The sequence below is a fragment of the Pan troglodytes genome, chromosome 2 (genome assembly GCF_028858775.2).
Source record: "Pan troglodytes isolate AG18354 chromosome 2, NHGRI_mPanTro3-v2.0_pri, whole genome shotgun sequence".
Taxonomy (NCBI): Eukaryota; Metazoa; Chordata; class Mammalia; order Primates; family Hominidae; genus Pan; species Pan troglodytes.
The window spans coordinates 18,150,089-18,165,702 of record NC_086015.1 but is presented as its reverse complement, the minus strand read 5'-3'; the positions used below and the strand labels follow the sequence as shown (position 1 = coordinate 18,165,702).

Below are 15,614 nucleotides of genomic sequence, written 5' to 3'. Positions count from 1 at the left end.
GGAGAAACCACCAAACTGTTTTCTGCAGTTACTCTACCATTTTACATTCCCACCAGCAATGAATGAGGATTCCAAATCTTTACCAACACTTGGTTATTTTCTGATGTTTTGATTATAGTCATTATGATGGGTGTCAAGTGATACCTCATTGTGGTTTTGATAGCATTTCTCCAATGACATGATGATGAGTGTCTTTTCATGGGCTTCTTGGTCATTTGTATATCTTTTTTGAGGACATGTCTGTTCAAGTATTTGCCTATTTTTTAATTATGTTGCCTTTTTGTTGATGATTTGTAAGAGCTCCTTGTATATTCTGGATATTAGTTACCTATCAGATACATGCTTTGCACATGGTTTCTCCCATTTTGTAGGTTGCCTTTTTACTTTCTTGATGAAGTCCTTTGATACCCAAAAGTTTTGAATTTTGACAAAGTCCAAGTTACCTATTTTTCTTTTGTTCTTTTTGCTTTTGGTGTCGTATCTAAGATTCCATTGTCAAATCCAAGGTCATAAAGATCGACCCCTGTGTTTTCTTGTAAGAGATTTATAGTTACTGCTCTTACATACATTGTGAGTTAATATTTGCATATATCAGGTAGGTGTTCAATATCATTCTTATGCATGTGGATATCCATTTGTCCCAGCATTATTTGTTGAAGAGACAATTTTTTCAATGGGGCTTGGATGGTCATGGCATCCTTTTCAAAAATCAACTGGCCATAAATGTATGGGTTAATTTCCAGCCTCTCAATTCTATGCTGTTGGTCTACATGTCTGTTCTTACGCCAGTACAACACTGTTTTGATTACTATAGCTTTGTAGTAAGTTGCGAAATCAGGAAGCCTCAGTGTAACTTTGTTCATTTACAGTGTGCTTTGGTTATCTGGGGCCTCTTGCAATTCCGTATGAATTTGATGATCTGTTTTTCCATTTCTGTGAAAAAGCTGTGGAATTTTGATAGGGACTGCACTGAATCTGTAGATTAATTTGGGTACCATTGCCATCTGGTTATTAGGTCTTCCAGTCCATAAGCATGGATGTCTCTCCTTTTATTTTTGTCTTTAATTTCTCAGCTGTATTTTGTAATTTTCAGTGTACAGCCTTTTACCTTGGTTAAATTTTTTCCTAGGTACTTTATTCTTCTTGATGCTCTTGGAAATAGCATTGTTTTCTTAATTTCTCTTTTAGGTTGTTCATTGCAAATGTATAGAAACACAACTGATTTTTTTGTGTTGTCTTGTACCCTGCAGCTTTGCTGAATTCATTTATTAGCTCTACTAGCTTTCTTGCGCATTCTTTGAAATTTTCTATGTATAGGATCATGCCATCTATGAGTAGATCATTTTACTTCTTCCTGTCCAGTTTGCATGCCTTTTTCTTGCCTAATTGCTCTGGCTAGGACTTCAAGTACAATGTTGAATAATGGTGGTGACAGCAGGCATCCTTGTTTTGTTCCTGATAATTAGAGGGAAAGCTCTCAATCTTTCACCATTAAGTATCATACTAGATCTGGGTTATCATGTTGACTCAGTTCCCTTCTATTCCTAGTGTTCTGAATTTTTTTTTTTTTTTTTAATCATGAAAGCCTGTTGGATTGTCTCAGGTGAGTTTTTCTTTGTCAGTTGAAATGATCCTCTGGATTTTCTTTCCTTCATTCTATTAATGTATATTTAATTGATTGATTTTCTTATGTTGAACCATCCTTGCATTCCTAGGATAAGTACCACTTGGTCATGTTGTATAAGCCTTTTCATATGTTCAATTTGTTTTTTAGTATTTTATTCAGGATTTTTGCATCTATATTCATAAATTGGTTTATTTTCTTGTGATGTATTTGTCTGGCTTTGGTGTCAGGGTAATGCTTGCCTCATAGAACAAGTTAAAAAATATTTCCTCTTCTAATGTTTGAAAGAGTTTGAGAAAGATTGAGGTAAATTCCAGTTTAAATGTTTGCTAGAATTCACCAGTGAGGTCATCTAGTCCTAGACATTTTCTTTGTTGGGAGGTTTTTGAGTTCTGACTCGATCTGTTATTACAGATCTGTTCAGATTTTCCATTACTTCTTGAGTCAGGTTTGGTCATATATGTATGTTTCTGGGATTTTGTCCATTTTCTCTATGTTATCTAATTTGTAGGGATCGTACAGTTCTGTAACCTGATTTTTTTCCTCAGCAATGTACATTGATAGATTTCTTACTAAAGGTGGTGACTGTGTATGCTTGGGTAGCACTAGACTGTTTCCAGAGTCCTGTCACCTGCATTATCTTGTCTAATCCTCTTTAGAGTCCTGTGAGGAAGCCGAGGCAGGGATTATTCTAGATGCAGAAATCCAGGCTTAGGGAAGTCACTCAGCTAGTGGTGAACACTTAGTTATCCAGACTTCTGGACCTGTGCTCCTGTGCCATGCTGTACAAGAAGAAACTGAGAAATTAATACTGGTACAATGCCATCAGCTAAACTACAGACATTATTTGGATTTTCCACGTTTTCTCACTGATATCCTTTTTCTGTTCCATGATACTAGTTTGTATTTAGTCATCATGTCTCCTTAGTCTCCTCCAGTGTGTGACAGTGTTTTGGGCTTTCCCTGTCTTTCATGACCTTGACACTTTGGAAATTTTTAGCCGCAGAAGAAACAAGGCAAAAGCAAACAATTATCTCACCATAACAAAGTCTCACACTGGGCTTTCTCCTGAGGCTGTGGCAGTAATCAAGGAGAGATGCTGGGACCTGGAGACCCGTGTAGGAAGGCCTTGGCCGAGTACATTATCACTGTTGCCATTGGAGTTAAGTCCCCTGAGGGGCTCCCAGACTTCCAAGTTAACAGCTTTCAGAGCTGCAGACTCAGTTAAAGATTCAATATGGGGAAAATTGGAAAACAGGGAACAGACCTGGTGATCTGACGATAATGATACTTTCTACTTCTTCTTCCCAAAGTGGTATTTCATTTTATTATTTTAGTCACAAACGCAACACATATTGACTACAGAACAATCAGAAGATAGGTAAGCAGAGAAAAAAATCATGTAAACACCCATAATCCAGTATATGGATGCTTTTTCAAATATACGTGTATGTCTAAATTTATATATACATATTTTTCTTATAAAAATGTAATCACATCATACTTTTTAAAGGAAAACTTCTATTTTCCTTTAATATATGATGAGCATGTTCCTGTTCTTCTACGAAGATAAACTTCTGCATCATCATTTTTAACAGTGTCTGGAGTTTCCGTCGCCTACTGTTAGACAGTCTGGCTGTTTCCAGCTTTTCCCTGTCTTGAACAAGCACCATAACAAACAACATTGAACTCATTACATCTTTAATTACTTTCTTAGGATAACTATGTTCTTCCTTTTCATCATAGATATTCTTACTGATTCTCCGGGCTCTGCAGCTCTTGACCCGGCTGGTATTGTCTCTACAGCCAATTCCTCTGAAGTCAGCAACAGCAAAGGTGAGGTGCGCAGGGCTGCCAGAGAAGAGGAGCAATTGACAGGAAATTGTCACACTTAAAAAAATTGATCATTATTATATTTTTTAAGAGCTGGTATTCACGGAGTGTGGGTTCTTTCGAGCCTTGCACATACCCTGTGTTAGGGAAGACTTGGGCATGTGAGTGGGTATCTAGCAGCCTGAACTTCACGTGTGCAGAGTGGCCTGTGAGAGGCCTCGGCCCAGTGCTGCTTTTGTTCTGTTCTGTCAGTTGGGTGGAATGGTGCCTGTCCTTGCTTGCTCCATGGAGTGCTGATGAGTGAAGCACTGTGGATTTTGAGGTGGTCTGGGTTAGCTTCAAGAAGCTAAATGCTGTACTCATTGGGGTATTGGCATTGTCTGAAGCCTGATGGTCTAGAAGCTGATTTTCATAATATCTGTATTCTTAAAACTACAGCTGTATTAAGTCCATAAGTATTTGTTTGCAAAATGCGTATATCCAAGGTGGGTAGTAGTACTGCTGAGGAAACTGAAACTCGGAGGTTAAGTAATTTACCTAATTTACATAACCAATAAGAGTTAGAACTGGAATTCAGACCCATGTTTGGCTGTCCAAATCCCATGTTCTTTTCTCTTTACAGTTAGGGTGAAAAGAATTATACTGTGGCCTTATCTAAGATGCTACAGATTTTAGCCAATACATGCATACAACCCTGAAGGATAGCTGGTTGATCACTGTCTGAGCTGGGGACATCTTGATGTATTGGTTCTCTAGCTGGTGACTTAACCCTATTAGATTACAGGATTTCTATCATATCATTAGCAAAAGAGGGGGAAAAAAAAAAAGCAAAATTTCTTATTCTGTTTAAGGGAAAGAAACCTTCCAAGGAAAGATTGACTGCGGATCCAGGAGGCTCCTCAGAAACTTCCAGCCAAGTTCTAGAAAACCACACCAAACCAAAGACCAGCAAAGGAACCAAACAAGAGGAAACCTTTGCTAAGGGCACCCGCAAGCCAAGTGCCAAAGGGAAGAGGAACAAGGGAGGCAGAAAGAAACGGAGCAAGCCCTCCTCCAGCGAGGAAGATGAGGGCCCAGGAGACAAGCAGGAGAAGGCAACCCAGCGACGTCCGCATGGCCGGGAGCGGCGGGTGGCCTCCAGGGTGTCTTATAAAGAGGAGAGTGGGAGTGATGAGGCTGGCAGCGGCTCTGATTTTGAGCTCTCCAGTGGAGAAGCCTCTGATCCCTCTGATGAGGATTCCGAGCCTGGCCCTCCAAAGCAGAGGAAGGCCCCCGCTCCTCAGAGGACAAAGGCTGGGTCCAAGAGTGCCTCCAGGACCCAACGTGGGAGCCATCATAAGGACCCAAGCTTGCCAGCGGCATCCTCAAGCTCTTCAAGCAGTAAAAGAGGCAAGAAAATGTGCAGCGATGGTGAGAAGGCAGAAAAAAGAAGCATAGCTGGTATAGACCAGTGGCTAGAGGTGTTCTGTGAGCAGGAGGAAAAGTGGGTATGTGTAGACTGTGTGCACGGTGTGGTGGGCCAGCCTCTGACCTGTTACAAGTACGCCACCAAGCCCATGACCTATGTGGTGGGCATTGACAGTGATGGCTGGGTCCGAGATGTCACACAGAGGTACGACCCAGTCTGGATGACAGTGACCCGCAAGTGCCGGGTTGATGCTGAGTGGTGGGCCGAGACCTTGAGACCATACCAGAGCCCATTTATGGACAGGGAGAAGAAAGAAGACTTGGAGGTAAGGCCTTGGCTGCCAGGGGCTCCAAGACACAGTCAGGTTATTAAAATTATTCCTGTTTTTGAGCACCTTATATATGCCCAGCACTATGTTGGGTGTTTTTAATGGGTTGTCTCATTTAATTGTCACAGCCATATAAAGCTGGGGCAGTTGCTGCCTTAATTTTAGTGTAAAAAGTTGTGGAGTTGAAAGATGAACTGCCGCGGTGCTTGAGCCCAGGTCTGCGTGGCTTTGGAGCCTGTATACTTTTAGTTATTGCCCAGTTATAAATTTGGAGCTTTAAAATAATTTATGCAAGTAATATAACTCAGACTGAGTGAAAGAAGGAATAACCCATGGATATATTCTCCCCCCTCCCCCATCATGCGTGAATGTAAAGATGTACGTGCAAACACCCCTCATACATAGAACACTCACCTCCTGGGAAAGAGGGGTCTCGGAATGAGACAGACATGATACTGTCTCGGAATGAGACAGTATCTTCAGTCTATTGAGAAGGCAGACCGGGAGGCAGAGACTTCTAGAACATGACAGCTATGTCACTTGATCCTAGAACCAGCACTGACACCAGGAATAGTGCCCGAGCCGCCTGTGTGTACGGCAGTGGTGGTGGTGGGTGGAGCTTGCCATTTCTACACAGGAACATGCCCAGATTTGTCGCAGGTTTATTTCCAATCCCTCAGGATAGGTAAATTGCAGATTTATTAATCATTTCCTATAGGAGTGCAATGCATCCCATATTGAGTGTTTGCTCCAGGGGTGCATTTTACTTAGTAATGCTAAGTAAAATGGGTGCATTACTAAGTTCATTTTACTTAGTAATGACAGGTTAAGTGGAAAGTATGCAGATGGTATCGTAACTAACCTACCTAAAGCGCAGTGGAAGCTGAACGTGCAGCGTCCTCTCCCACTCTCAGCAACTCCACATTGCCAGTCCTTTCTAGTCTGTTGGGGTTTTTGAAGAGATGCCAAGGGCAAGCCTTAGAGAGCCTGGTGAACAGGGTGACTTACAGCAGTGAATTGCCTACTGAGAAATGAGCAATCTCAGAGAAGGGCAGAGAGAACACTGTCATAGTGGACGAAGAGAAAAGTCGCAGGGTGAGAACCGCTGCTCTCAGTTTCCTGTGAGAGCAGACAGGTAAGCTCACGCTCTAGAAGAGGATTGTCCCTTTGAAATAAGACCTTCTTACTGAAGAGCACCGTGTGTTTTTCTTCCTTGCAGACCTTTAACACATCTGCTGGGGCTGGGTTAGGTGTCTAAGCATTCAAATAGGTTAGACAACTTTTTGAAGTTGCCACAAGCCACAGATTTATTTGATTCTTTATAGCTTTTGATTGATCTGTAACTGACTTACCGGCCGGAGGTACAGATGCAATGTTACAAAACCATTAGTGTTCATGAAACCTTGGCTCCACTATCTGTTGTCAGAACAAGTTAGTCTAAGGATCATCTCCCTCAAACTTCATTTCCTCTTCTAAATAACATGCTCAACCTTGTCTGTCTGGCCTTTGCAGTTTCAGGCAAAACACATGGACCAGCCTTTGCCCACTGCCATTGGCTTATATAAGAACCACCCTCTGTATGCCCTGAAGCGGCATCTCCTGAAATATGAGGCCATCTATCCCGAGACAGCTGCCATCCTTGGGTATTGTCGTGGAGAAGCGGTCTATTCCAGGTGCGTGAGGCAGCCTGGTTGGCCTCAGGGGCTTCCTGATGGCATGGGATTAGCAGCCTTCTTCCTAGGCAAGGGTTGCTGATGGGAGCTCATCTGACTGGACAGCATTCTCGGGCTGAGCCAGTGTGCGTGTGCTGTGTGTGTGTGATGTGTAGGAGAGAAGAAAATTTGAAAATTAAAACAGGGATTAAAAGAATGGCAGGGGAAAAACAGTTACAGGGAAAATAAAATACAAAGTAGGAAAAATAAAATTTAAGATAGGGCAGTATAAAACACACCCCACAAATATAAGTCAAAAACATACAAAAGGAAGGAATAAAGGATTTGATTATGAAAGTTAAAAGTGAGTGGATTTTTCATGGGTACAGAGCCCTGTTTGGGATGAAAAAGTTCTGGGAATGGATGGTGGTAATTGTTGTACAATGTTGTGAATGGACCTAATGCCACTGAACTGCACACTTAAAAATGGTTAAAATGGGCCGGGTGCGGTGGCTCACGTTTGTAATCCCAGCACTTTGGGAGGCCGAGGCGGGCGGATCACGAGGTCAAGAGATCGAGACCATCCTGGCTAACACGATGAAACCCTGTCTCTACTAAAAATACAAAAAATTAACCAGCTGTGGTGGCGGGCGCCTGTAGTCCCAGCTACTCGGAGAGGCTGAGGCAGGAGAATGGCGTGAACCCGGGAGGCGGAGCTTGCAGTGAGCCAAGATCGCGCCACTGCACTCCAGCCTGGGTGACAGAGCGAGACTCAGTATCAAAAACAAAAAAATGGTTAAAATGGTGTATTTTATGTGACTGTGTTTTATACCACAGTAAAAAGAAATAGCTAAAAAAAGAGTGGAATAAGAGCAAAAAATGAATAAAATATATATAAAATTAAAATTGAAAAATGTTAATACAATTTTGAGGTAAGAAAAAAATAGAAACAGGAATTTTGAGAAATGGGAATAAAAAGCAAGTAAAATAAGTGATTTTAAAAGACATGGGATGTACAAGACCAAGAAATAGGAGATGTTCTTAATAGATGAGAAAACAGGAAGGTACAGAAAAGAGAAAAAGGAAGCGTAGGGAAACCCACATGAGAGTGGGCGATTTGAGTCCTCCCACTGGGGATGACTTCCTGCTTGTCAGCCCCCCATGGGAGTCATGCTGGACCCTCTCTTCAGGGCTCTGCCCTGTCTTGGAGCTTTCTGTTTGATGTCGGTGGGGGGCATGATGCCCTGGGCAGGGGCAGGGCTTTGCTGTTCTGGGACTTTAGCACCCAGCAGTCAAAGGCAGCAGGGGGCCTGGGCTGCCCTGATAGAGGCTTCCTCTTATGGGTATGTACGGGTAGTCGGGAGAAAGCCTGTTGGGAAGAGAATGCAGGCGTCGTCCAGAGGCACCATGTCAGTGATAGAAGGAAGCATTAGAGGTGCATATTTATTGATTTATTTTTTATTGTGGTAAAATATATGTAACATAAAATTTGCCATCTCAACCATTTTTTAAGTGTACAGCCTACAGCATTAAGCACATTCACACTGTCATCCAGCCATCACCACCATCCATCTCCAGATTTCTTTTCCTCTTCCCAAACCAAAACTCCGTCCCCATCAAAAACTCCCAATTCCCCTTCTCCAGCCCTGCACCCACCATTCTCCTTTCTGTCTCTGAGTGTGCCTACTATAGGGACCCGTGTAGGTGGAATCATGCGGTATTTATAGTCACATCGTGACTGGCTTATTTCACTTAGCATAATGGCCTCAGGGTTCATCCATATTGTAGCATGGGTCAGAATTTCCTTCCTTTTTAGGCTGATACTCCATTGTGTGGGTGGACCACATTTTGTTTGTGCCTTCATCCATCAATGGGCACTTGGCTCGTCTCCACCTTTTGGCTGTTGTGAATTATGCTGCTGTGAACATGGGTGTGCAGATAGCTCTTCAAGATTCTGCTTTCAGTTTTTGTTTGTTTGTTTGCATATACCCAGTACAATTACTAGGCCAGATGGTAATTCCCATCATTTTTTTAGGAACCACCTTACCATTTCCACCGCAGCTGCACCCATTTTACATTTTCACCAACAGTCCACAAGGTCTCCACTTTCTCCACATCCTCACTGACACTTGTTACTTTCTGTGTTTTGTTAATAGCCATTTTAACGGGTGTGAAATGGTTAGAAGTTCACATTTATTCTGAGAGGACTGTGTCCATTTCCCTGCTGTTTTCCTTAGGAAGATGTCCAGATGCTGCCTACCTGTCAACCCCTAAGACCCCTTTTTTACCCGCTCCTGTCTGAAGACCACGACCATGACATAATCACTCCTCTGGGCAGTCAAAGATGTTCCGCCCCCAGTGGGAGCATGAGTGGAGCTTTGAGCTCTGGCAGGTTGGTGCTACTGGCAGAAGCGCTGCTCTGGCACACAGGAAACGTCTGGTCCTCCCAGCAACCATGTGCGGTAGAAAGGGCAAGCTCACTGTCCCTAGTTGGTAGGTGAGGACACAGATGCTCCTTGACTTAGGATGAGGTTGGATCCCCATAAACCCATTGGAAGCTGAAAATAGGATATCCTAAGTTGAGAATGCATTTAATATACCTAACCTGCCGAACCTAACCAGACCTCACGTAGGTGGAATCATACGGTATTTATGGTCATTTTGTGACTGGCTTATTTCACTTAGCATAAAGTCCTCAAGGTTCACTCCTGTTGTATGTAGCATGGGTCATAGCTTAGCTGAGCCTCCCTTAAACGTGCTGAGAACACATTAGCCTACAGTTGGGTAAAGTTGTCTAACACAAAGCCTATAATGAAGTATTGAATATCTCATGTAGTTTATTGAATACCGAAAATGAAAAAGAGAATGGTTGTATGGGTACTTGAGGCACAGTTTCTCCCAAGTGCATATTGCTTTTGCATCATCATAAAGTTGAAAAATCTTGAATCAAACCACTGGACTTTGGGGACTGTCTGTACTGAGGCTCAGGAAGGTAAAGTGACTTGTCCAGGTGGCCCAGCCAGGAAGTGGCACAGGCAAGGTTCAACCTCCATCCATTGTGCTGTGCTGAAATTCAGCCTCAGATTCCTCTGTGGGTAAGGGTCTGAACCTGCACTAGGAGGAAATGGGGTGCCCTTGCTCATTGGAGCCGCTCCCTGGACAGAGTGAAGGGGGTGCAAACTAATGAGATGGGCGTGCCTTATTAAAAATGGCTTGGCAAGGGAGGGGTTGAGCCTCATTGGAAAGTAGATTTGCACGGCTTTGGTGAGCTCTTAGCTCTGGAGGAGGAGTGAAGCCAGAGGAACTTTGCCTGCAGGAATCATTTGACTGTTCCATGTGCGGGTGTCTTGATTCTGTGATAGCTTATTAGCTTATTATAGTTGGCTTCTCTGCAGCCTTCCTTTGGGTTCACTGCCCCCTCCTGGACACTTCCCTCCCCCACATGGTGTTAACAGCAGATCAGAGCCTCAGCAGGTGTTCGCTTGGTGGTGGTAGTAAACGTGAGTGTGCCTGCGCACAGCGGCCTTTACCCCATCCTGATAGTCTGCAGCTGGAGCTCTCACAGGCTCTGGACAGCAGAGGAGAAGAAAACCTATGAAGGGGAGGAGTGGTGGAGGCAAGGCACAAAGGCTGCAGATTAGGGTTTGTAAGTGGACACATCCCCCAAAAGACAGGCAGTCCACGTTCAAGGCTGTTTGCCTAGCACAGCTTCTCTGGGCCCCCTAGGAGCTCGGCCTGCTCCAGGGTGGCTGAACCTGAGGAGGGAGCCTGCAGGGCCGCGCTCTCCACTGTCCCGCATTCCCGCAGTGGGGCTGTGGACTGAGTTACCTTTGTGTCCTGTGTTGGTTCCGCAGGGATTGTGTGCACACTCTGCATTCCAGGGACACGTGGCTGAAGAAAGCAAGAGTGGTGAGGCTTGGAGAAGTACCCTACAAGGTAACTGGAGCTGGGGGGTCCCTGTGGGGAGTGGTGACACAGGCCTGTAGCTGAGCGGGAGAGCTGGGGGCAGAGAAGTGATGATGAGCCTCCCAGTCCTGCCCAGGATCCTGATCAGAAATGTCTCACTTTCCCGGCTTGAGCAGGATTCAAGGAGGAGAGAAACATTTAAATTGTCTTATTAATAAGACATTTGTAAGAAGTGGATCTTCCAAAACACAAAAGAAATCTAGGCCAAAAAGTAGGCCTCAGACTCCTGTTGTGAATTCAAAGGTTCTACAGGTTGGAATTGAGTTACTGGGTCCTGGGAGGTCAGAGCCCTGCTTTATAGCAGCACGTTCTCCCGTCAGATCGCCCTTCTGTTTGGCAGTTCACTGAGCATTTTGCATGTATGTGATCTCTGTTGCCTCAAAAGCCATAGGAATTGGCATTATGATGCCCATTTTACAGATGAGAAAACTGAAGCTCAGGGCAAGTGACTTGTCCAAGTCCCCACAGTTAGTAAAATGGCAGAGCAGAGCCCAGGTGAGAATCCCAGGCTCTGCCTTAAAGCCAGTGCTCCTTTCACACTGTGCTGCGGCACTGTTAGGCCGGTTGCTCTTGAGGAACACGAACCGAGCGAGGTCCCACAGAGACTATTCACAGGACACACAGCTCCGTACGACCAGAAGTGTACAGTGGCCGATCACAGAGACCATTTACTTCTCATCAGACCCCGGGAGTCCTTGGGGGTTGCAAGACTCCGGGAAGCTGAGTGGGGAGTGGAGGGGCCTCCGCTTAGTGGGAAAGGCTGCAGGCGCTGGTCACAGTCACTGCCAGCAGCAGGCTGGAGTGGGTGATGCCCCCTGCCTGGGCCTGCAGGGTTGCTGAGGATTTTCTCTGCACCATCTCACCTGTCTTTCGTGCTGGAACCAGCATAGCAGTGTTCAGTTGAAATGTAACGTGAGCCACACATTTAAATTTTTTAGTAGCTACATTAAAAACCAAAAACAGGTGGAATTTTAACATTAAAATATATCCAGATATATCTAAAATACTATTTCAGCAGTAAGAAATATTTTAAAGTGTTAATGAGATATTTAAATCCATTTTGTTCCTAAGTCTCTCTAATCTTCTGTGTATTTGACTTTCTGTACCTTAGTTCAGACCAGCCACGTTTCAGGTGTGCAGTGGCCACACGTGACTGGTGGCTGTCATGGTAGCACAGTTCTGGAATCCCAAATCTCAAATTCACCCCTTGTTCTGATCCCCACCACCCCAGCTCCTGCCTCAGTATCTTTTGCTTGGGCAACAGCCACAGCCTCCTTCCCAGCCTGAATCCATTCCCCCGTCAGTCACTAGGCTCTTTCTGTGCATCTTGGCCATCCTTGTCCCACCTTGGCCAGCGCCTTTAGTCTGAGTCCCGCACCCTCCCCATGGTGCACAGTGATGTTCTGGTGCTCACTGCCTCTGCATTCCAGAGGACTTAGGTCCCAGGTCCCAGTGTTCTCCCACCTCTGTGCCCTGTGGGGTCCAGCCCTGTTCTCTTGGGCAACCCCTTGCCCCTTTAAGCCTCTGCTCAGGCGGGACCTGTTCTGAGCAGCCTTTCTTGCCTCCACTGTCCTCAGGGCTGGGCAATGGCTTGCCTCTGAGCTCCTGTTCCACCCTGTACTCATCACGCTGAGTCGTAGCTCTGTCTCTTCCCCTGCAGGAGCCTGAGCTCCTAAGAGCAAAGACTGTCCTCGCTCCATCCCTCCTTCATGACTGGGTCATGGCCTGGTCTCCAAGAGATCCCAGTGGAAGTTTACTGAACAGTGTGCTGGGTGAATGGCTTCTCAGAAAGGGACGGTTGTCAGAACTCAGAGTCCCTCTGTCCCTGAAGCGGTGACAGAGAGGGTGCGCCCAGAGATCGTGGCAGGAATGGACATGAGAGCTCGCAGGCCACCCCCAACCTGGGGAATGGTTTTTCACATTTTTAAAGGGTTATAAGAATGAGAAGAATAAAGAATATGTGATGGAGGCCACGCATGACCCTTTACAGAACAAGCTTGTGGGCCCCTGCACTAGAGGAAGTCTGTATGCTGAGGCCCAGGGGCCAGCCCTCAGCCGCACGCCCATGCCTGACTCCTCTAAGAGTTACGTGACTCTGTCCTTGCCTGTCCTGCGCCCCTCTCACCACTTCACTCCCCAGGGAAGATCTTGGCCTTGGCCACTGCACGCTGTTGGGGAGCACACTGGGAGTCCTGAACTGTCAGTGCTTTCTAGGGCGTGTGAGCAGACATAGGTTATATGTTGAGACACAGGCTCTACTGATGGACAGTTACCTGAATTGTAAATCCTGGTTCTTGTCACTTACCAGCCATCAGCTCTTAAGTGACTTTGTCTCTCAGTCTCAGTCACTGCTATCAGTGATGACAGCACAGAATATAGGCTAGTGGATGAAAGTGCGGGCTCTGGCCCTTACGAGCTGTGTGACTTTAGGCAAATCATTTACCCCGTCTGTGGTGTTCATCTGTAAAATGGAAACAATAAGAAGACCTACCTTGTGGGTTTGTTGAAAAAATTAAATAATAACATATAAAGCACTGAAGATAGGCTGGGCGCAGTGGCTCATGCCTGTAATTCCAGCACTTTCGGAGGCCAAGGCAGGTGGATCATTTGAGGTCAGAAGTTTGAGACCAGCCAGGCCAATATGGTGACACCCCATCTCTACCAAAAATATAAAAATTAGCTGGGCATGGTGGCGGGTACCTGTAGTCCCAGCTACTCAGGAGACAGGCACGAGAATCACTTGAATCCGGGAGGTGGAGGTTGTAGTGAGCTGAGATCACACCAGGGCACTCCAGCCTGGGCAACAGAGTGAGACTCCGTCTCAGGGGGATAAAAAAACAAAAAACACCGAGAATAGTGTCTGGGACAGAGAATGTTCCATAAATATTAGCTAGTGCTTGTAGTAAGAAAAGGGGAGCAGCCGGGCACGGTGGCTCACGCCTGTAATCCCAGCCCTTTGGGAGGTTGAGGCAGGTAGATCACCTGAGGTCAGGAGTTCGAGACCAGCCTGGCCAACATGGTGAAACCCCCGTCTCTACTAAAAATACAAAAATTAGCCGGGCGTGGTGGCAGACACCTGTAATCCCAGCTACTCAGGAGGCTGAGGCAGGAGAATTGCTTAAACCCAGGAGGCAGAGGTTGCAGCGAGCCAAGATTGCACCACTGTACTCCAGCCTGGGCGACAGAGCGAGACTCTGTCTCAAAAAAAAAAAAAAAAAAAAAAAAAGGGAGAAAAAGCACCCCAGCTGGTAGGCGTGTTCTGAGGGTTCACCAGGTACCAGGCATGCAGCACTGAGCATGGTGCCTGGCCCGGTGCCGAGGAGCTGGATGCCTTTGTTGTAAACTGTGGCCGTGTCCTCTGCTGCAGATGGTGAAAGGCTTTTCTAACCGTGCTCGGAAAGCCCGACTTGCTGAGCCCCAGCTGCGGGAAGAAAATGACCTGGGCCTGTTTGGCTACTGGCAGACAGAGGAGTATCAGCCCCCAGTGGCCGTGGATGGGAAGGTAAGGGCAGCATCAGAAGGGCTCAGGACCAGGCCGCCTTGTTCCCCTGCTGGCCAAATGCTGACTTGCTCGCCCGCCACAGGTGCCCCGCAACGAGTTTGGGAATGTGTACCTCTTCCTGCCCAGCATGATGCCTATTGGCTGTGTCCAGCTGAACCTGCCCAATCTACACCGCGTGGCCCGCAAGCTGGACATCGACTGTGTCCAGGCCATCACTGGCTTTGATTTCCATGGCGGCTACTCCCATCCCGTGTGCGTGAGGGGCCTTCAATGGAGGCTAAACACAGGGATGGGGAGGGGTGGCTCCAGAGATGGGGATGGAAAGCTGGCATGGGGCTGCTGGGAGTTGAGGCCTGGTGGCTCCAATTTTCAGGATGTTACACTGGATTTGCAAAGTCAGTGCTTTACCAATTCTGGCTTCCCTCCAGAGGGAACGGAGCCAATGAAACCGGCATCGTAATGCTGGATTAAAACGTTCTTCCCAGGTTTAGGGACTCACAGGCTAGTGAGCAAAAAAACAGTCAGCATCTTTCCCCGGCAGCTGCCTGGTTAGTGAGCTCTGTTCCATGATGGGTGAGGCTGGATAAGGGCTTTCACCCCAGCTTTCTTCGGCAGAATCTGGGGAGGAAGAGGCAGTGCCAGTTTCCACAGGCCTGCCTTCTGCACGGAGGGTGTGGGACACTGGCTGACCCGCGACATCCTTCAGGACCCCCTAGTGCTCAGATGTGGCCCACTGTCTTCCGCAAACTGGGGAGGGAGGAGAGGCAGAGCAGGCAGCAGGTTCGAGGGTTGACATCGCGTTGTGTCCCCACAGGACTGATGGATACATCGTCTGCGAGGAATTCAAAGACGTGCTCCTGACTGCCTGGGAAAATGAGCAGGCAGTCATTGAAAGGAAGGAGAAGGAGGTAAGCGCATATGCAGGACTGAGGGACAGCAGAAGCGGGAAGCAACACTCAGCGGGTGGCCCCTTCCCTCCCCAGGCTGCCTCCGTGTGCTCCCAGGCTCTTCCCAGCCCTCTCTGACGTCATGGCAGGCACCCAAGGGAGCGAGCACTGAATACAGCAGGCTCCTGCCCACCCCGCAGACTCACTATCACTGTCCCTGAGGAGCCTGGGTGCGGGCTCTGGGGTCTACTGCCCCTGCTGCCCACACCTGCCTCTGTCTTGAATCGCCTGTGTCCAGGTTCTGGAAGACCTCACCCACTAAAGATTTTGGAGTCAGTAACGATTAAAAAGTTATCTGTTTTTGTGGCTTTCAGGTATAGTATATCACTTTGTAAATCAGATCAATTTTTTGGA

The 15,614-nt window shown here is 46.5% G+C and overlaps 1 protein-coding gene across 4 annotated transcripts in view; it reads left to right on the top strand.

Annotated features, from left to right (window-relative positions):
• The window catches only part of XPC (XPC complex subunit, DNA damage recognition and repair factor), a 33,435-nt gene that overhangs the window by 15,449 nt on the left and 2,372 nt on the right, over positions 1-15,614 (top strand). For 3 of the 4 annotated variants that reach the window (XM_003309637.7, XM_063806629.1, XM_063806628.1), the window contains 7 exons: positions 3,371-3,460; positions 4,309-5,190; positions 6,706-6,866; positions 10,700-10,781; positions 14,179-14,313; positions 14,396-14,565; positions 15,128-15,221. In XM_003309637.7, the coding sequence (XP_003309685.2) occupies positions 3,371-3,460; positions 4,309-5,190; positions 6,706-6,866; positions 10,700-10,781; positions 14,179-14,313; positions 14,396-14,565; positions 15,128-15,221 (1,614 nt within the window). Of the gene's footprint in view, positions 1-3,370; positions 3,461-4,308; positions 5,191-6,705; positions 6,867-9,082; positions 9,238-10,699; positions 10,782-14,178; positions 14,314-14,395; positions 14,566-15,127; positions 15,222-15,614 lie in introns of all 4 variants that reach the window. The other variant, XM_024355347.3, reaches the window with a different exon arrangement.